Genomic DNA, 22,922 nt, shown 5'->3' with positions numbered 1-22,922 from the left:
AGGATGGGAAGGGGGGTGGAGGCTGCAGCTGACTTAGATTAAATTAAATTGTCACTGAGCTGTAGCCTCAATTTGCAACAGACAGGACTGCTATCTAGTGTGATAGGAATGCTAGTGTGGAAGTTATAGCAAACAGTGTATAAGCCTTCACAGCAATACCAGGTGAAGTGCAAAGTTTAGCAGATTTTTTTTTCCTTAAGTATTTCTACAAAGTTGAGGCTACAATATTTAACAGATTATTATTTAAACAACCAAAGGGTTTCTCTGTGTTGCTCATGAACAAGAAGCACGTTACATTTTCCTATCGCTCCTGATTTAAAACATCAAAGTTACTTTCATCAAAACACAGACTAACACCAGCGGTCAAGAACACGGTATGTTAAACATTCCTACCTTGTTACTCATTAACCTGGATAGCCACACGCAAGCCTAGAGCTTGAGAAGGATACTACCAGGGTATGGCTGGAGAGAGAGAGAGAGAACATATATGCATGCGCAAGAGCATGCGCCAGCGAGAGCACTCTTTCAAAACATCATTACATGTAAATGTGAAATAATACACTGATCAAATAATTGCTGAAGTTTAGGCAGCTGGGGGGGGGGGGGGGGGCAGGGGGGGAGTGTGGTTAGCCAAAGCCAAAGGAGCACAGCAGTTGTGTCACAGCTGCCTTGGGGAGATCTACACCTCTGCTGTTGCCAAGGAGCAGTCTCACCTTTCCCTGCACAATTATGCTCACATGCCACAGCGTGGTGAGCTGGATCTGCTGGTTGATCCAACTGAAAACCAGCTTCGGGGAAAATATAAGTAAATAATAAAAATGGACCGAACACCTGTTCAAAAGCTGATTCAGCTCACGGTCTGCCTATATAAAAAAATAGTTCATGTCAGCAGACATTAGCGCTAACACAACGCACCGCCACAGCCACTGACTCTGGCTCTCTTACTTTTAAAAAAATGCATCCTAAGGAATCCTCTCAAGTCCCAAATCTCTTAATGAACAGCATTAAATTTAACTCAAGACCTCCAGAAAACTGAAATCTTATGTAGTAGTGCATACGTGTTGTGCTTCTGACAAGCAATTGCCACAAATACCTATATCCACATGTACGTAAGCTATGCAGTTTGGAATTTAAAGGGCCTTTGTACGTTCTAGGTCAATTTTGCAAGTTCTCTCTTACAGCAATTACAATATCGAGAATTCTATAAAACACTATCATATAATTACTTAGTAGAATGATCTTGTGGTATGATGATATATTTTGCTCCACTGCAAATGTGCTGGCAGAATGTTACCACCAGTGAAATTACCAAAGCACAAAGTGAAAAAGTGCATTCCTTTCCTTTAAAAAAAAAAAATTGCTTACAAACCGAACTCTCTTCCTTCCAAACTCAAGGAAAGTCAGTTTTTTTTTTTTTTTTTTTTTAATTCTAAACTCTCTCCTTATACAGTGTAGTTAAAAGTTCAAAAACCTAATCCAAAGAACACACTCAAAGTGAAACTATTTGTATATGATTTCCTGTTAATGCTTGCACTGTTTTATCTTCACTAAGCCCAGAAAGACACATCTACTCATCAAGGAACGATTAGTAAGAATTCACCACTGCTTTAGGTATTTTTTGTCCCACTTACTTCACGGAGAAAGCTTATTTTCTGGATACCTGCCCCTGCTGCTGTGCTTTAGCATGAATTTAAAAAGCAGCGTATGAGTGTTTGTTTGCTTCCCTCTCCTCCCAATACTTTAGTCAACTAAGGAATGTCTTCCTCCCACCCCTTCTCTCCACCAAGCACATATTGTCATATTTCCTCACGCTATTTTACACAGGACAAGTTGGAGGCACTCAAGTCAATGTGTGATTTTCCCCCTCTAGGGAATTCAGTTTCCTTGACACGTCCTCTAAATTCCTTAAATAAAAGCTTTCACCACCTGTTCGGAAAAGTTTATTAGACAAGCTCAAGAGCAATGGAGAGGTATGCTCATAGGCAACCTTCATCTTTTATCCTTGAGCACACTCTTTCCCACTGCCTGTTCAGTTGCAGCTTTTCTTAGCACTGATACGTGCAGCAAAGATGAGGGAACACTGCCTAACAATCAAAACAGCTGAAGAGATGAGTATATAACATACTGTCAAATGCATGAAGGAAACTGAGAAAGATGTATTCACTTCAATCTTTCAGTTATATTGGCTCTAGAAATTGTTTACTGCAGCACCAAGCACTGTAAATTGCAGACGTTATTTTCAGCTTGGCAGCGTAGCTGAATTCATGTCACAAAGAGAGCTCTCTCTCTAAAAAGTCAAAAAAAAAATTGTATTTGGTGTCCTTACTCAAGGAACACACTACCCCACACTGTACCTTTTCTGTTGACGTGATGAGGCTGGAAAATTCTTTAAGGTCAATGCTTGAAAAGAGTTACCATGTCAGGAGACGGATGCTCCAAAGACAGCTACTTCTGCTGCCTTTTGAGACTCAAGAGTTCTTGCAGTGTAAGGGAACCAAAACAGCTGTCTGAAAGAGGCTCAACTGAAAGAAAACCCTTCAAGACAAAACTGGACAAAAAGGGAATTTTTCTCCAGGATGGAGGAACCACCAAAAGAACACCACAACCCTTCTCACCATTGCAAGAACTACAGCTTTCAAAACCTAACCTCAGGCTGGCGTGGACAATGCCATGCTTCCACAAGGTGAACTAAGCGCACAGGGACAGCCACAAAAGGAGAAGTATTTCACAGTGTCTTTGCTTTTTAATTCAAAGTCTCAAAGTGTAGAGAAATGACACAAAGTATCGATACTCCTATCTATTTTCAGAAAACTTTACACAGGTGGAAAAAGGAAATGTTATCCTCTCACACAAAAAGTGAGCCAACAAAATAAAAAAAAAAATTGGCTGTCACTAGGTCCTGAGAGGGTGGTGTTTTTTTCAGTTCAAAAAAAAAAAAAAGCCCCAAAATAAACAAACAAACAAAACACACACAAAACACCAACAACTCAATACTGTCTTTCTACAATAATCCCTTTCCTAAAACTCCCAGGGAAGGGACATCAAGAAGGTGACAAAGGGCATAGCTAGAACACAGAAATTCTTCCCTTCCACCTTTTAAAAGGGAACAAGGACATTTCAAATACATTGTATAAACTCTGTCTAATGCATTAACCTGAACTGCTTTTCACAAAGGATTTCCAGAAATGAGTCTGAGGTCAAAACTTTTGTCTACAAAGGAAATTAGAAGGAAATTGTAGGAGATAAAGCACAGCTTTAGGTTCTGGCAGTCATCCAGCTTTGTTCGTTTTATTCTAGTATTTTTAAAAAGTAAGAAAAAAGTGCCTTGAGGGGCTGCTACATCCATTACTTCAGTCAAGACTGTATACAGTATGCAGTACATTTTCTAATTCAGCAGACTCCTTCATTTATCTAGCAGATTATCCCCTCCCACAGCATGAATTTCATTTCAGGCTAATTCAGTTCTTTTATCAGATTTTCAATTTAAATATTAAAAAAAGTTGAAATATCAAATATTGAAGAGCAAATAAAAAGGTTCTGAAATGTAAAAAATTCTTCAGGAAGCATTTCAGGTTATATGCAGCTATTTTATTAAACATACTTCCTTCAGTATGGGCTATCCAATTTGTTCTTCGTTTATCAAGTACAGATGATCTCCATAGCACCTTTTGGCAGCAAATTAAGCATGTATCACACGGGCAATAAAGACTCTCCATTTTAAGAAGAATATGCTCCATGCTGCAAGCCTTGCATAAAGAACGGAATGCAGGCCTGTAATGGCAAAAGCATCGCAGAGCATTCTTTCCCATCGTTCTCAGTGATGTAATTGTATATACCTCTGGCACTCACTCACTGCGTTACATCAAAGACGTCTTCAAGAGCATGTCCGAACCTTGGCTTTCAAATAAAGCTTTTACTAATGATGCTGCAGAGCAAAATAATCTGAAGTATATTTATTATTTTCAGCACATGTTTGTATAACTGCACAGATATTTTTTAATCCATCAGGAGTAAGGTAGAAGAACAGCTTACGTTCCAACTCTAATGAGAGTTGAACTCACTCTCTAACTAAGTTATCAAAACATTCCTCAATTAACATATTTCTTCACTTCGTATGTAGACTACAGAATTGCTAAACCTACCTCAACTGATGTGAACAGCCATTAACAGCTGTCATTTCAAGAGCAAGTCTTATTTTCTGTAAAAAAAAAATCACTTTACTCAATAGCAATTTTAATCACTCTATTCACTAACAGGAATCAACAAGATCTAACGATGCTACCCCAACAGCTTCTTTCCGTAGAAGCGCAACCAAATAAATCACCATTGCCTCTTACCAGGAAAAGGAGCAAGAGCTACTAACCTATAGCTTACCAGAATTAAACTAATTCTTACTGTTTTCTTTTAGTATGACGTGTAACAGAAGAAGTAGGCAAGACAGGTACACCGTTTTTATAAGCCTTGCCCTAGCTATTCTCACACACTCACACACCCCCACCCTTTAGGGATTCTTTGTGTCTCTGTTCACCATTTAACTAACCAGTGCACACAGGAGATCCACAGCCTCTAGAACAAGTTCTTGGTGTCCGATCCGTGTGATACCCAAGTCTTCAAGATCCTGGTGGGAAATCTGCAACAGCTGTTCACCATTTATCTTCTCCCGTTCAAATTTATGGACATACTGCTGCAGGCAATCATCCAGGCCTACCAAAGCACAAAAGAGAGAAACAGAGAAGGGATGTAATTGCAATTTATCTCTTTTCTTCCCCTTCCCTCCAGTTAAAACAAACAAAAAACTATGCAAGGCACAAATGGCAAGCGTAAACAATATACATAGCGCCAGATTATGAAAGAAACTTGCAATCAGACTGAAGATTGGAAGTTGCACCACAAGGGTACAGAAAAGGAGCATGCAGGTTTTGAGGAATCTTTGGGTTACCTAACCCAATGCACAACATCCTTGCTTCTTGTGGAGCAAGCTAAGCAGGGAAGGATCTCTCTCCAGTGTCAGCATAGGCAAAGCTAGCAGCGACATGGATGGCCTCAGCTATCAGATTAACCTAAACCCTAAGGGGCAAGCAAACCAATTAAAAATACACACACACGGGGGGAAAAAAAAAGAACAAAGACCCTGCCCAAAAAAAGAAAACCCACAGCCCACATCCACACACATAAGAGGACTCAATGTGCAGAGGAAAAGGGAACAATCAAACACGAAGCAATCAAAACGATATTTGGTTTACGTCTTGTCATCCCCTTGATTTATGAGGCCCTGTAGCTTCCCGAATCAGCCACTCTTTCCTCTTTGTTAAGGGCTAATTAAAGACAATGAGAAATCTAATTTATTTTTGTTTTTACAAAGTATTTTTAAAACTGTTTAAAGCATTGCATCTGTCACATCAATATCCTTGCTTTACATTGTGATTGTATAATTCTGTTTTCTACAGTATTGCTCCCACTTTGTTACTGCACAAGGCCTTTAAGAACAGAGGAAGTGAGTATAACATACAAGAAAACAGGATTAACACACAGTTTCGTTAAATGAACAAAATAATAACAAGGAGAGAAATGCTTTCTTTTATCAGTTTAAGCAGCAATCTAGGTGAAAATAATTGGATGGATGTGTTATTTTTAAGATGAGGGGGTGGTCTTAATGCCCTAATCCATTTCAACACAGCGTATGAATGAAACATTAGCTAGAGCAAAAGAAACATCCAGTTAGATCAGTTTTGTATAAATACATCAAGTTCACTGACAATAGTTGACATGAGCAAAAATTCAGATTACACATTGGATATCTACTTTGTAGTAGCCACAAACAACTATATTGTTCGACCAGTTTAATAAAAATCAAACCCATAACCGCGTAAAGGATGTTTACCCCACTACATTGGCTAAAGAGGAAGCCATCGAGATGGACAGGATGTTGAATGCTACACATGAGAAACACTAATCACATCCTGAACTAAAAGGAAAGGAGAAGCAGAAGACAAGCACTCAGCAAAACTTTTCAAGCTGCTGTAGGAGCCTGGAAAACAAGCGCTCCCAGCACAGGCTACTGTCAAGCAAACATTCAAGACAAATTAAAAAGGGGGGGGGGGGAGAGTCACATGAAACATTCATTTCGTAACAGCAGCACATACAGTCACTACTGCCTCGTAGTGTCTAGCCCCTGGAAATCTATAGATTATGAACTCCCAAAGGCACAGGCTAACTTAAAAACATATCATCTGCCTTTATAACACTCACTAAGAAATTAATAAGGACAGACACCCTGGCACTTAGTAGTCACCCCTGTACATGACTCGTGCAAGCTTCATTGTTGCAGCACATCAAAATCCAGCTGAGCAAGCTGGAGCCCTCCACATGCAGAGCTACTGATGTACACAGCTTGATATTTAAGCATAATTATGAATGTGAAAACCCATATATAAGATCAGTACAGTCTCTCAGGGCTAGAGTAATTTGGGGTGCACTCTTTCCTTCCCGTCTGTCTTGGCGAGTCCTCATAAATTTTGTAAATTGAGCCCAGAGTTCTTTCCCACAGGCACCAAATTCTCCCTTAGGCTATACAAACCCTTTTCCCAGGAAAAATAATAAAAAGATCTGGCCTTCATTGTTTAACAATTTATTTTTTCAAAACAAATTCTCAACTGAGGCTGACATACAGTGCACATACTTGGCATTCCCAATTTTTAATGCTGTCTTGCAGACCACTGTTTCCCATAATTTGCCACTGCAAGCCCATAGTTTCCGTTACAAATTGCACAAACACTTAAAATAAAAAAAAAATTTAGCATGCTATACATTTTTTTATTTAAGTTTCTTAGAAACAGTGCTGCTTTTGCCTTCTATCCATTCTGTGCGTTAACCTAACTTTCCAGACCTTTATTCTATGTTAAAGCATGAGACTCTTTAATGTATCCATCCCTCCAATTAATATAACTGTGGATTTCAGTTTGCTTGTGCTTTTTTATTCATGCTTGTCTGTTCCAGAGTATCTACTACAACTTAAATAGCTACTTCTAAAATACATTTTTCACAGGAGTCCTTAAAAACAGTACTTCTGTGATCACCCCGTACGACAGTATTTTGTAAAGTAAAACATTACAAAAATCACACAAACGTTTATTCAAAATAGTCAATACAGAGGCATCGCTATTCAGATAGAAACTTACTTAAGATTAGGTGACCAAAGCCATAAAAAGCAGGGAGTGAAGATAGAGAAAACCCACGCACTTATGGCAAGCATTCACTAATGGCTTAAGATGAGTTTACTAACATTAGTTTAGTTATTGTTTTTACTAAAAAACATATGGAAAAATGTTAAACAATTTAATTCAGATTGCAATCAGATTTATAGCCTATTGTTTAATTTTCCATCATATGAATGAAATGTTTAAGTATCATATGCAAGCCAAAAGATCCTATTTCCCCCGGCAGGGAAAAGGAGAAGCAACGAAAAGAGGACCCATAAACCAGTTCAACAGAACAAACTGAATAATATTTAAGTAATGTCTAAAAGTCAGCATTCAAACACCACTGGCCATTTAAAGATATTACTCATATTTTTGCTTCTTCCAAACATCTCAATTCTTTCTAGGTATTTTCTTTGTCAATTTCATAGTCTCATGTAGACTTGGTATTGCCCATCAGCAAAGTCTGGATACATTTGAGAAACTCAGATGAATTGAAAGCTATATAAAGCAGTCTGCATTACCGAGAAATACTTTCCTTCATGCCAGGTCACTTTCACCACAGTTCACAACTGGATAGTGGCATCCAAAGGCTATATAGGATGCATCTATCTTCTAATAAGAAAAGAACTTACTATTTGCTCACAGGTTATACAGAACAGGCAAATTAAAAGCCTGCAGGGAGTCAGGCTACCTTGTGATTCATTCTGTAACAGTCCAGGCCACGTTCTGAATTGTGTTACCAAAGATGTGGCTGAGAAATAAATACAGTATGTTCACTAATTTAAATTCAGACTTATATCAACATAAATTAGAAAATTATTAGCAGATTCAAGCAAGAAAACAGTTTTTACTATTTCTGGAAAAAAAAAATGCAATTAAGGCACTGATATTAGAAGAGACTCTTATATTCATCTCTTCACCCACTCAAGAGTCCTCCTGAAGTCTAAATTAACCTTTAATTTACACCCAAAGCGTTTTTAAAAAGCATTTATAGCAGCTCAACTCCATCTGAGAAATCTTTGCATTGAGCTTAGTACATCCAAGAAAACCAGGCATGAAAGATAATATCTTTCCTGCTTATGTAGTTATTAAAATATATGAAGGAAGCTGAAAATAGAAATACCAATTGCAATGTGTTGCCCAAGTTTTACAACAATAGTAGCAATGATTCTTCCTTCAAAAAAAAAAAAAAAAAAAATTCCTCGTCTGGTTAGTGTTATTCATATCACAAAAACCTTTTGAGGAATAGCAGTGTAATTTGTACAGAACTCCCTTCCCAATTTTGGCAGGTGTAGAGATGTGCAATAGATCCTAAGAACTGTCTAGACTTCTCCGTCTAAAATAACCTTCCGTTACCACACAAAGCATCCCAGAGGATATTCAATACCTTGTATTCATGCAAAAACATTAGGACAACGCTTACACTTACAGATTCACACCGATACCAATCTTAGTCTGTTTTTAAGATTAAGGAAGTTATTTTGAATACGAATGGAGGGGGAAAAAAGTAACTTCAGAGGGGAACGGAGGGGACACTTGGGTCCTAGCCATAACTATCAGTTTACTATTCAGGGAAAATTAAAACATTTCTACTGCTGATAGAATTCAGCCATTCAGCAATATTGCACAATAGTATAATAATGAGTAATTGCATTCATTTTGACCAGTTTCTGTGCTGGACCCATTATCAGCTAACTTACCTACAACGAAGCAATAAATCCAGTTAGCAAATGTATTAGGTCCAAAATCAGCTGACTCACCTTCTCTGTTTTCCTCACTCTGGTCCCACTCTTCCCTACTCTCTTCCCTGGCCTTGATCACACAGTCCAACAGCCCAACCTTTTTTGAGGGTGGTGGGATTGACTAGGAAAGGAGCTGGGGAAGTGAGGGGGGAGTGAAAGGCAGAAGGCGACTGGAATCATTTCTGCTAGTTCAGCAACTTGAACAGCCTCTCAGCACTGCTCATAAAATACCAAAGTTGGTAGAAGGACATGGGAGGAGTGCAAGCCACGTGCATGAAGGAAGGACTCGTAAAGTACGAGTATAACATCAAACTGTTGGATCACGACACCCCACCTCAAGGAATTACAGCCTTATCATTATAAACACGTACTCGACCTCTTCTCTGTTGGGTGACTAAATCTAAGAGCACCTGGTGTCCCTGCAGAGCACTAGGGTGCAGCTATTTCCCTGGGCCAGTCGAGGGACAAGTAGGACTGTGGATAGCAGCCTAGGTCGGGCTCCCAAAATCCCTTCTTTTGTCCCATCACTTTAAAACATCCCAAGTACTGTACCATTGCAAGTACCCAACCTTCAGAGTTTAGAAATTCACTCATTTTGACCCCCACTTCAAAATTCATTCAGTTGCCACCTTTAGTCTCAAAAGGCAGTCCTTGCACGCAGCTGCTTCAGCTCACTCTCCTCAGCTTTGAAAGATCATCAAATCCTTGACATATCCCACTGTTTAATAGCACCATTACACCATCATTCATATTCCACATCATTTTTATAACTGCTACTGTGGTAGCTTCTTCCCTTCATTTCCTCCACCTATTTCCAGGATTGAAAGGAATTAATACAAGAGAAAGCAGGAGGAAATCAATGCAGCAAAAGAACATTAATGAACATAAAAAAGAGTTACTTCATCACAAATGGACGAACCTGAGAAGGTAGATAAAAATAAGGAAAAAGGGCCAAGAAAGACTGGAAGAAGCTGTGAAAAAGCTAAAACAGCACAGCAGAACATGTACAGGGTAAAGAGGCACAACAAACTGAAAAATAAGTTCAAGAGAAAAAAAAAAGATGTCAAACGGTGAGCTTTAACACAGACGAGATCAGTGCAGCAGGAACGTTATTCCACTGTAACACACGTCACGGCTGCCATTCTCCTCTTGCATTATTACAGACAAATGGAGCCAGGCATGACTTTAGCAAACAAAGGAATTCCTTTAAAAAAAGATAAGGTATGATGAGAGATGAAGCTAAAGCAGTCAATGCAAACTTAATTCAGTAATAATTTGAGTCTGGGTAAGAAATGACTCTAGTGCCCATATCCCCGATTATTTCCAGGCTGTCATGTTTGTTTTAGCATTTATCTGTATGCAAGTTTTCAAAACAAAATAGTCTAGTTATCAGTTGGTTTTCGGCCATTTATAAGGGAGAGAGGAGAGCTCAAGGCTTAGTTCGTCGCAAAAAAATAAAAGCCTTCAAGAGATCTTTGAATTATTGTCTACTGTACAGAGGTAAAACCTCCTCCTCTTTCAACTTATAATCCAAGTAGTTTCACAGTCATTCATAGCACACCATCTGAAGTATCAATCACAAAAAAAAAAGGCAGAATTGAAGAGCAAGAGTAGCTCATTATCAGCAGCCTAAAGTCCGCAGCATAAAACAGCTTATCTGTAAAATAATTTATCCTCATATAGTCAATCTGAGGCAACTCTTCCAAATTTCTGTTTGATCATCCACCACATCCTAACCAAGCAGGCATGGTCGGCAGTCTCACCAGGAAACAGGCCTAGCTTTGCCCAGTACAGACATTGCCTAGAACAGCAGGAAGCAGTACAAACGCTTCTTGTCCATTCCCAGGCCTTCACGCAGAGATGGAAGCAGAGGAATTGCTGGCCTCTCCCTGCCAGCAGCGACGCAAAGGGCAGTTCTCTGGCAAAGGTCACACCAGGACATAGGGAAAGGACGAAGCCTTCAGCTTTGATAATGAATGCCTTAACGTCCCCTCTGTAATCCCCAGCGACTGAGAGTTGCATAGAAAGCCTTCTGGAACACGTTCCTATTCCGGATATTTACGATTAATATATTTGGCCTGTAAAACGAGACTAAATATACGTTCATACTACGCCAAAATAAGTCCATTCAGTTAGTTTTTTTTTTTTTTTTTAATTAACGCAAAACTGAAAGTTTTGCCTTGTAAAGAACTGGTGGGTACGTATGGATTGTAAACCATCGCTACCAGAAGTGCTATAGAAACCGTGTTTAACCTTTAGCCCCTCTGATACAGACGCAGTCTCAGAAAGCACAGTGGCAGGCGTGTCAACACTTATCTTCCAGTCCTACCTACAAAGTCAGTGTTTGAGGCTGTTCCAGGAATCCCCATTATCATGCTCCACGCTGGGCATTCAAGGATAACTACAGGCTCCAATGCTTCACAGGGAAAATCGTAATATGAAATATACTGCAGAAGAGTCAAAATAGCTGTTTTCCACATGCTGGCTGACCCCTTCAAAGAATTCCAGGAAATTCATAAACCAAACCCCCTCTCTACAACACTAGTATAGCCTACTCGGATTTGCCTCACCAAAGACTTTCAGGAAACTAAGCAGATATGATGTAAGGAATAGTGGCGTCTTTAGAGAAGAAACGTAGGGAGGAGAAGGATTATCATAAAGGCCAGTAAAAATCACAAGAGGTATAGAAAAAGGGAAAGAGAACCTACTATATACATTGTTTCTTCCAACACAGGAATTAGGGAGAGCAAATAAAGCTAGCATGGGAGAAATCCTAACAAGCAATAGAGTGGCTCTGCACAAAGCTGGATGCGGCGCCTGTTAAAAGTTCACATGGGTTCCAGGGAAGGTTAACAGGTTCACAAATGAAAAACCCACAGAAACCGCGTCCGACTCAGAAACACTCCAAGAGAAACAGATGAAGGCTAGAGGAAGGCTACACAAGGGTATACACAATATAATGCCTCTCCTACAGTCCTCCTTACGCACCCATGCAAACATGCACAGGACAGGACACTGGCTTTCCACATACACAGCACCACATACAGATGGCTGAAGACTTAAAAACTGCTACATCTTCACTATCCAAAATTACTGTTAATGTTAGTGTTTACTGTAACAGCAGCACAAGATTTTCCTCAAAACACAAAAGCTGAATATGGGGCACAGAGAGGAAGGAAAAAGCTAAACACTTAATACTGAATTGTGGTATCAATTTAAGCAGAAGATACAGCCACAGTTTCTGCGCACCAGTTAAAAAAAAAAAAAAAAAACACCACACGCACACACAAACACACAGAGCAAAAACAGACCCTAGTAATAGTAGGAAACAGACCATAGTGAATCACACAGCTGCTCTTGTGGGTTGTAATCCAGCTTGAGGTATTAACAGTGAGTGGGAAACTGCAAGAGTGGATTAATTTAGAAACTGCACCATCAGTTGAAAATAAGTCTTCTGAACTTGTACCAGGAGTGTAAAAATACATTTGACCCAAGTGGATGGTAGCATACAATAAACTTTGAAATAAAAGCAATTCTGTAATAAATGAAAACATTAAAAACAAAATCAAAAAAATATATATATGGAAAAGACAGGGTTTACTTCCAAAGGTATCCCAGTTAAAACTTAAAGTTGAGTTGTCTCTCTTTTTCATGGTTCATTTGCAGGGAACTTCTGAGAAGATCAGGGGATGAGGGGCAGGGAAAGTTAATTTCACTATTTTCTATAGGGGTTTTCTTGTTGCGGTATAACTTTAAAGCTTTAAATTGAAAGGAAAAGTAAAATATGAAGCTACAGAAATTGAAAAGTGAATTGTGCTAGCATGCCATATTTCTAAAACAGACAAAGCATAATGAAATACATGTTTAACCAGAATAATCTGTCCTTATGAAACAGATGCAAGCATGAAGACATAGGCCAATCAGGTCATACTTTACTACACTGAAAACTAAAATCACAATGCCACAGCCACAAAGATGGAACCTGAAGCCTTTTTCGAGTTGGCAGAACATTCCCTCTAGACATGAAGAGGTAGACAACACCAAGAAAAAGATTTGTTGTTATGTTCCTTCCTATCTGAAGGGGGACACGTATATTCACGTTTTCCTTCAGCAGAGCTGGACGGGACATCTGTCTACAGCTGTGGTTCTCTATTACACATACCAGGCTACCACCACTTAGGTGGGGCTTTACTTCCATCATGCTAGCTAATCTCAGATACTTTCTGAGATAATGCAGTTTACTTTATCTCTGAATATTAGGCCAATAAAGTATCATTTGGCTTCTAAGTTGGAAATTTTCACCCAACTGAGAGAAAGAGGGAAGAGATGAGAGACCCTCTCACCAAGGGTTTACCATGCAGCCAGACCCTTCAGTGCAACACTGAATACTCATCTCAAGAAAACAAGTTTGCAAGGAGGAGGAGGAACAGAAATCACAAACAACGGCTCACACACTCAGGCCTCAAACAGCTGGCAGCACGGTATCTTGCTGGCAGTTTTTTTTAATTGCCAGCAAGTTATCTAATCGTAGCCACCACCAGCACAGGACTGATAACCAGAGAAAGTCAGATGCAATAGCCAAGATGAACAAAGAAAAGAAGAAAACTGTAATACACATCATTTTTTCCTGCTCATTGTGGTGTATACTGTCTATCCAAAAGGGATATATAATTTCATGTGAGAAGTAGCTTCAACACCATACAACACTCATTCTTTGGTTTCTTCTAAGAATCAACTACCTCATTCACTGACCAGCTACATTTGGCAAAAGCAATCTTTCCATGCTTTAACACATTTTGTTTGGCAAACTTAATAAATCAGATAAAAGCAGAGCATATCCACATGTTCTCTGCAGAAAGACCTGGCACTCTAAGTTTCAACAAAACATACCATGAAAGTCATCATTCAGTGAATGCATGCAAAACACATTAAAATAGAGAACACGCCTGTACTGGCGGACAAGCCCAAATAGTTTCCTGGCCAACACCACAAGATGTCTTCAGGGACACTGTTGACAACATCCTCCCTTAGTTCACCATAAAAATCAATATCCTATTTGTGGCAAGATGTAACTCACATTCATTCCCTTGGTATACTACAGAATGAACAAGGCAACACAAATAAAATGACAGTACATTGTAGCTCTGCTGAGGCATTTCTAGAGCTTCTATTTAATGACATTTGTTGCTCTCGTACCACCTAAGAAGAACTATAAACTCTAAACTAAAACAAGAAAACTTCTTTGCTGAATACAACACCGATACACACAAACACATGCACATCCGTCTGTTGGTTGCATTTAAAATAGCTGCAATTAAATGGCTTTAGAATGACTTTAACAGCAGCGTCACTGATATGGAAGCACTTCCAGCCAGGATGACCCAGACCTTGTTATTCTTTTTCCCTTAAATTTTTGTTACCACTTTATCTACCAATCAATTTCTCCCTACAGAAAAAGGGTTTCAAATCCGCAGAGCGTAATCACCGTAGCCTACTAGAGCCTGCATACTACTATAGACTACTGCAATTTCAGATAAATTCACGCTTAACCTCTACTAAAAAAGAATGTTCCTTAACTGTTTTACTCAAACTCTTCTAATAGCCACCACATCCAGTGAACATACCCTACTGTTTTGTCAAAACCTAATAAAACCATTTTGCTTGTAAAGATATGACTGACAGTGTCAGCAAATATGGGATGCTTAGTATGGTATAAGAATAATCACTCAGTGTGGCTTTAAAGTCACATGCATACATTAAAGAAAGTGAAAAGGGCAGCTTTCTTAAGTGATAGATGCAACAGGATTTAAAAGGCCTAAAACACTGCCAACCCCTTCCTATATCATGGAAAATTCTCTTCTACATTTTTTTTGTTGCTCATAACTAAGGTCCGTAACTGATCTAAAAGTGGTGTTTACACAGGGCACCAACAATCGTCATTTACACCAATATAAAATGGCTTCATTAATTTCATTCAAGTAGTGCATTTATAAATGTTTCACGCACATCAGAATAAATGAATGCCTTCTATAGGCTATCAGCGAGGTAAAACATAGTCTTCACATGCTGTGTCAGACCTTTGGTAATGAAACATTCACTAAAGTTTAAATGTGGGGACTCTCTTCCACCCCAGGCTTGACAAACTCACTCGTCTGGGATGCACAGAAGTTGCTTCTCAATACAAGCACGCTTGAAGAATCTCCAAGTCTTTCTCTTGCAGGAAACAAAAGCATGCCATAGAATCAAAAGCAAAAATGAAAAAGGAACTGGATGATTCCACTATTTGGTTTTTCCACTTAGAACGAAAAAAGAACAAACCAAAACAGGCCCAAGTGCGCTTTTAAGATATGTTGGCTAATATATTTTAAATTATAGTCAAACATGAATTTGAAACTTCTGTAGCGAGGGTAGATTCGTTGTTTTCTTTCTCGGAAAAATCAATAGTTCACAGCCAGCTTTATATTTCTCTTGGGGCAATAACTCATTCTACTGATGCAAACAGCAGTTTTGCCTAGGCACAGCAGAGTTTTGACAAGAATGAAAGCAGGGTGATAAGTGGCGACTGACAGCTGCAACTGAGAAAAATCTACAGATGAGACTTTTGTTCCTCCTTCCACACAGCGCTAGGCTTTATAAAGAATCAATCCACCTCGCTGCATATTCTCTCTCACAGAATATATGGCACGATTAGCTCAGAAATGAGCCACCCTTAGCCTGCCATAGCATTTGTCTCTTCTGCAGCTAGATGGCAACAAGAACTGAGGCAAGATACCAGTTGCCATTTCAGTTTCAGGTTGGTCCAGCACCTTTCCTCACTCTCTCAGGCTACACAAGGGAAGGCAACAACCTGAAGTCAGAAAGTTTGTTTCACTGGATCCCGGATGGCCCAAAGAGTTACATAGCTGGGGGTACTGCCGACTCACTTTCTATCTAAAACAGAGCTAAAAAGCTCCCCTTTACCATCAAAGAGGAATCTGTCTCAGCCTCTTAATACCAGTATCTTGACAGAGGAAGGCAACAGATCCCTAAACCTTAACTGCTGCAATAAGACCTTTATAAGCCCAAGATTATCAGCAGCTTCGGCTAACACAATGGGGAAAAGAGATGCTTTGGGACACATCCTTGTCTGCTCTCCTTTCTGTGAAATCACTGTAGAGGAGGATGGCAAAAAGTTGCAGGGCAGATTAACAGCTGAAAGTACCACAGTTATGTCTAGGCGAGCTCATCTGTCAGAGCCCTGAATTGTACTAAGGCTGCTGCTAGTCACGGGACCCTGCAGTGGACCCCAGGTACAAAGAGGTGCATTTCCTCACATCCGTTACAGCTCCAAAGAGAAGCTTGAAAGAAATCTTATTTCTGCTCTGACAGATACAGATGTTCTCACGAAATCAGTGCAACCACAAAGATATATGTTTACCAGAATTTTTTCAATCCACACAAACATACCACTATTCTAACATATACTTTTTAGAAAAAAAACTTGTACTCAAAATATGCCTTTAAACACTTTACTATTCACTTATAGAAGTATAATAGCTTTGCACCTAATACAATCTCTGTGCTAGCCATAAAGTTGTCCACAAGATTACAGGAATCAGGCTTTTTTTTTTTTTTTTTTTTTTTTTTTTAAGAAAACAGCAAAATTTCATTTTATTGTTCTAGTGAAATTCATACTGTAGCTTCATCCATACCAGGAACATGAAATCATTTAATTCCTCAGTGACAAAAACTATCATCGAAGCTGGGGAAATCATGGAATCAGGACACAAAGTCCATGGACCAGTGTGTATAGCTGAAGATCCCCACTTTATTCTCATTTTTCCCTTTGCCTGTCCCACTCCTCTCTCCAAAATCCCTGATCTAACCTCTTCTTCCTCATCTACACCTTGCTATCACCCCTCTCGCCAGAAAACCTTCAACTTTTCATCCATAGCAAAAACAGTGATGGAGAACCAAAGTCGAGGTGATGAGGGGCCCTGCCACGTGCTCTAGCAGCATTTAAGTCGTTTCTGAGAAGCTAGAGAAACACTGCAATTAGCAGGCTGGAAAAGCTCTGTGTTATGGACCAACATACGCTGTCTCTGAGAGACTAGCGCACAGCTTGGCAGGGAACGACACTTGTGCAGTGCATAAATTTCGGAAAATATACTGCACAGACGACACAAAGGAAGAACCAGAGAGATGTTGCAACACAGTGCTTGGCATCATGGACTTAACGACTATGAGAAGGCACTTTAACAACTGATGGGATGCTGGACAAGGGGCAGCACGAGCCACAAGACAGAGGATACAGTAAGGACTAGCGTGCAGTGTAGGATGGGAGCAAGCATAGTTAGTGTGTTAAATTACTGCCCTGTAGGTAGAGCTGACAATCCCTTTTGTCCTTTTTTTTTTTTTTTTTTTTTTTTTTTTTTTAGTATTTTAGCCATTGTTGCAGTGCCAGGTGACAGGGAACAGGACAGGGTATCGTTGCCACTTGGCAGAATAACAATAAAGTCCTTCCTACCTCACGCTGCTCTCGCCATACCCCAAGATCCAAACTATTCAAGGTATTCCAAGCATAAGTGGTTCACAAACTGGCAGAGTGGTTTAAAACCGGCTATGCCGTGTCATGTCAGTGTCTCAGGTTGCTGTTAAGACTGGTCTGCTGGGACACAGATGTTACAGTCATTCATGTTGTGTAATACTGCTTAGAATAAAGCAACATTTTATTTCTCACCAAAGCATATGTTCTTTGGCAGATTTCTCTCCTTCTCTCCCAGTACCACTTGCTCCAGTTTTCCATTAAGCAGAGATATGAAGGTAATCTTTCTACGAGACCATTCTCCATGCTGTACTTCTCCAGCTTAAAGCATAATAATAACATAATGTTTGATGTAAACCACTACCAAGTTAAAAAAAAAAAAACACAATAGCAGCAGATACAGGAGCGCTCCTGTACAACTTAATGACCTATTCTCATTATAAACTCATGTCATTTGAATTTTAATGTTAATGCATTTACTACAGTAACATACAGTTTATATCAGAACCATCGCTAGATGAAACTTCTCATGGTGTCAAAAATGTAAAGCTTCTAAGCGAGGAAATTTCTCTGCTTCACTCAGAAGAACAGTTAACTTAGTAAGAGATAGCCACCTAGGGAGCTTTCTCCTACCCACACCTCAAAGCAATGCTTCTTCAGGTAATTATTTTCATGCATTTAACAATTCTTTTTGTCTATGTGGCATCACTGATCTCTTGCGCGTAGTCAGCTTTTTCTCCTGCTGAGTTGAGTTTTTTTTCTCCCACACAACTACTTGTACTTTGTAAAGACAATTAGTATTACCTCAGAAGCTTCTTTTGTCAAAATGTCTTTTTCTGTGCATATCAACTATTTTAATTGTGGTTGGCTGTCATACAAAACAAACTAACCAATAATTAATTTTTAAGAAAATCACCATTCCTATGCCCATTTTAGTTAAACGCAAATCCAACAGCTGAAAAGGTGAAAACCGTTGGAGAAAAGTAAGCGGGGCAAAACAGGCAGATACATCCTAAAAGCTGACAAGCCACCCATGGAGAAAACGTTTATTAACCCAGTGGCTGATCCACTTTGCAAGGACTGTATTTCTCCCTCATCCCAACTACTACGACTTCCAGTTTCACTTGCATCAAACTTCAGATTCGCCATGTCTATAGCTGTACACTAACCAAGGGGGAGGAATCTCTAAAATGCGTTTTAAAAAAGGCGAAGTAATTAACACTGGTGAAAGTGATAAACTAATTCTATAACAGCCCTACCTCTAACAAAGTACTAAGTGGACAATCTACACGTAAGGCTTTATGGAGTTCTATATCTGCAAGACAGATAGATGAAGGGACGAAAAACCCATAAATGGTTTGCATTCTTAAAGTCTGATGCAATTTAATCCTTGGGGAGGGCACTACTTTTTTCTTTGTGATTGCATGGAGTCTTTTGCAATGAGGTTCTGATCCTGAACCTATAATATTAAGTTAAGCACCAAAAATAACTTAGGGTTCTGCTGCAGTATCAAAAAGCGCAGTCATCAAAAGGTCCCCTATTAACTTTTGCATTACTGCAATAATTTTGCATTCCTGCTTCACATTAAATCCAGTTGCTCTTTCTCATTCTTCTTGGCTGTTCTTTTAAAGCCAGCTATTCCTTCTTGTATGCTTACGTGGATGATCCAGAGCACGTTAAAGTTCTTAGAACACAGACCCTGCTTTAGCTATCGCATGTGCTCAGTCACAAGGATACGGCTAATTAGTTGGCCACTAACCATATCTCTTAACAATAAAATTATACAGACAAAATTTTTCACTGTAATGTCTATGATACTGGGACACGTAAGAGAAACGGCAAGAGCAGGAGAAGGAAAAGGGCACTTCTTCTTAACACAATAGTTAATTATGAAGAGTGAACTAGACCCACAAGTCTCAAACACATCAAATGAAGGCTAGAAACAAACGCATGCAACCACTCTCCTAAAAATGACAGCTGCAAACTTTATTGTCTCTAGGTCTTCTTTTATTTTTTTAATTCATTAACCTCCCCTCCTCAGTTTCTATTTCAAAAGTCACCAGAAGTTCATTTCTTATTTTTTCCACTATTTACTGCTTGTCTATTTGCCTTTTCAGCAACATTTTTAAGTTTTCAAACAAGTCAGCATCCTGTTGGTGCTCAGAAGTTTTGTCATCTCCACTACCAGCTATTACAAACTTGAATGTCTTTGAAAATTAGAGCAGATAGTAAATACATGGTTTCATGTGCAATTGAGTGCTCATGTAGCTCCCTCACTAACACTACACTTAACGAGAAGAATGGAGTAGAAAAAAAAATCATGCTATGTTTCATTATTATTTAAAATATTCCAAGCTTTGTTGATTCTCTTTTTGAAAGGAGCCTAGGCCCTTTATTCTAACAAAAACTTATTTTGTCTTCAACATAACTTTCCAGATCAAAGATAAAATATTATATGCCCTCTTTCTCCTGATCTTTAAAAGGAGTTTATAATCACCTCAATCACTGAATGGACTTATTAGAGCTATTAATTCAAAAATAAGTAAAAGGTTATAAAATTCATAAACTTCATTAATGAAGATTTTTGTTGGTTCTTTTCCTCCCTTTCCCATCTTTATTAGCTACATCATTTTTGAAAAGGTCACATCTGCTGGGTATAAATAAAGACTATATCAAAGTAAAAGGTGTGGAAACTTACAGCAAGCAACTTGCCCACTAATAAAGAGATATTACATTTGATCCAGAAATATCACGAGTTTACTCGAAGGTAGCAATTTATTTGTTTTGACCAACTTGAAGTTGTCTAAGCAGCCTCTCTCCACGATGCATACTTAATCTCAAGTATTACACAGCCTTATATTTCCAAGCTATCCAAAGAGATCAAAATCCCTCCTCAAGCTAAACTTTATTTAGTCTTGAGTTCTGCATGTATACCTGCCATATGGTTAGTGCTGTGTAGCAATCCCCAGCTATATCACACTCAAAACTTCCAAATGCTGAGATAGTGCTCACTATGCCAAAGGATATACTTGCAAATGTGAAATCAGAAGTAACACTTCAGAGAGGTACTTTTTAAGGGAAGAATATGCAACCAGGTAGATTTGCTTTTACTTATGAGGGTATTCCTGTTCTTTGTTAATTACATGGTGGTGGAACGTCTCCCCTTTATTTAAGGCTGTGATTTATGGAAGTCTGTTTCATTGCTTGTTCCTCATTTACAGGCACTATAGTGATCTATCTTATACCCAAGTTAACGATTAGGTCTTACAGAGGGTGGGGAACCGTAGGGGAAAAGCAAGGAGGCCCCCTGGCAGTGGGTGGGCAGAAGGGAAAGGAAAGTTCATTTTAGAAAATGAAGCCATTGTAAAAAACCTTTTACCACTTGTAGAAATTATGGGAACAGCAGCAAAAAAAGAACGCCTCACACAGACACTCTCCCTTTATGCAAACACTGCTTTATATTCCCAAACAGAGACTGCTATTAGGAGGATGACACCATCCCCACATGCTCTCTACCAAAACTTCTAGAAAAGGTCACCAGCTCCAACGGTGCCCTCTGCGTAAGCAATGGAGACCCATAAGCAAAAAGCCATGAAGCACCAGCTAATTTGAAAACTGTCACCACAGAGGCTACGAGGAACTCATGTCTTCTGGTTACCGCTATCTGGAAAACGACGAAAGCTCCCAACCCGAGGACTACCACAATTCCTCCAAATGTTTTCTGCTCTTTGTCATTTCTGTAAGCATCTTCCTTACTGAGGAGAAAAGTCTATAATCCTTTGAAAAAGGCTGTAAAATGGTTGGAAAATAGTAACACTGCTCCTACTTAAGGAAGAGCAATATGGCAAAGTAACTAAGAAAAACAATCACGTAAGGGGGAAATACAGGGAATAAAGGGAAATACAGCCACAAGAGGAAAGATGAGGAGGAAAAAGTTTGGCAATAAGTATATCTATGGGGGAAGGATCAGGATTAAGTTATGATAAGAGCCTGCTTAGCTGGGGAAAAAGGAGCACAGAAAAATCATGTAAACAGGAAAAAGGCAAGCACATTTTCTATTTGAGAAATTCACCTAGAGACCATCTAACCAGTCACATAGCTTCAACTTTAAGTAGTCACATGGGTTCAACTCAAGTACGCAGACTTGCTATTCTTAGTGGTTATTTCAAATTGACAGAAGTCACAGTGTCTTAAAAGCAAGCAACCCACAGAAGAGTATATGTGGTATATCTGCAATATATACCACAAAGTTTCATACGGCCTACGGCAGTCGGCCATACGAACAGGGTAACATGGTAGTCTCCTTATCCCAAAGTTATTCTCTCTAGAAGTCCCATTTGGCTCATGTGAGGTAAGAAAGATATTTCTCTTACCCCAAATATTTGCAATGCTAACAAACATGTAACTGTCACCAACCTCTTGCTCTGCAGACACTAAACTTCATCAACTGCTGTTACCTCATTCACACACACACTTATCCTTGGGAAGGGGCTGGAATGAAAGCCATAGAAACCAAAAAAAAAAATGTATCTGCTCACACAACGGAGCTTGACAGTAGCAGTGCACATCCCTTTCTTGAAGGAAAAATCAGTCAGGCCTCACCAACTCCAGGACAGAAATGACAAGCCAGTCCCCCCACCCAGTCTCGATCTATTTGCTGAAATGGCCAGGAAGGGAAGCCATTAGAGACAACTGCATTACAAAACCCCCTGACAAGACCACAACCCAACTTAAGAAACAACCAACCTACTCCACTGGGAGATATTTTAAAAATAAACAAACAAACAACCCATACATCCGCTTTATCCAGACATGGACTTCCATCAGACTACATATCCCATTGTGAAGCATTTAAACATCCGGTTTACTGTTGGTAACAACTTCTTCATGAGAGAACGGATAACCACTCTCTTTAAAAGGAAAGAAAAGAAAAAAAAGAAAACAAGTATGAGCACAGATTTCAATCACATGCAGCAACAGTATTAGTCGAACCAATTACACGCTGACTATAGACAGCGCAGAAACACTGTTGTTCCCTATGGAACATATTTTCTAAGGCGGTTGCCTGCATAGCTTGTCAATTGGCACTTTATTTTAGGCTCCATCTACGGGTGATGCAGGTCAACACCTTTACAATAAGAGCCAATTTTTTTACTCCTTGGCAAGCATTAAGAAAGGGCTTTGTTGACCCTAAAAGTAAATACTATACTTATACAGGTCAAGCCCAGAGTCATTTCATTTTCTAAAAGCAGTAACAGTATCCTCTGCATTACTTGTTTGTACCCCCTGTGCATGAAGCCTATCCGTCTGACAACTTCATGTGGTTAACGCAGTGCAACAACCCCCTGCCCTAGGGCCTTCATCTCAAATACGCGATTAAGAGCTTGCTGTTTAAAAGTTTATAGGTTTCTGTGGTTTAAGGAGTAGCTTATTAGTCACAAGAGCTCCTTTTCTTGA

General features: G+C 39.3%; 1 protein-coding gene across 5 annotated transcripts in view; it reads right to left on the bottom strand.

The window, feature by feature from the left end:
- The window catches only part of CNKSR3 (CNKSR family member 3), a 69,370-nt gene that overhangs the window by 32,925 nt on the left and 13,523 nt on the right, over positions 1-22,922 (bottom strand). The window contains exons 2-3 of one of the 5 annotated variants that reach the window (XM_068938659.1): positions 4,541-4,704; positions 4,143-4,198 (exon numbers count right to left, since the gene is read on the bottom strand). The exons of 1 other annotated variant lie outside the window; for it this stretch is intronic. Coding sequence is in view for 2 of the 4 variants with exons in the window: in XM_068938655.1 (XP_068794756.1) it covers positions 4,541-4,704 (164 nt within the window). In the remaining 2 variants the exon portion in view is untranslated. Of the gene's footprint in view, positions 1-393; positions 4,115-4,142; positions 4,199-4,540; positions 4,705-22,922 lie in introns of those variants that run through there. 3 more of the 5 variants (XM_068938655.1, XM_068938656.1, XM_068938657.1) reach the window with 3 other exon arrangements.

Source organism: Struthio camelus, chromosome 3 (genome assembly GCF_040807025.1).
Source record: "Struthio camelus isolate bStrCam1 chromosome 3, bStrCam1.hap1, whole genome shotgun sequence".
In the NCBI taxonomy this organism is placed as follows: domain Eukaryota; kingdom Metazoa; phylum Chordata; class Aves; order Struthioniformes; family Struthionidae; genus Struthio; species Struthio camelus.
Note: the sequence above shows the minus strand (reverse complement) of the source record. Positions and strands in the feature narration are given on the sequence as shown.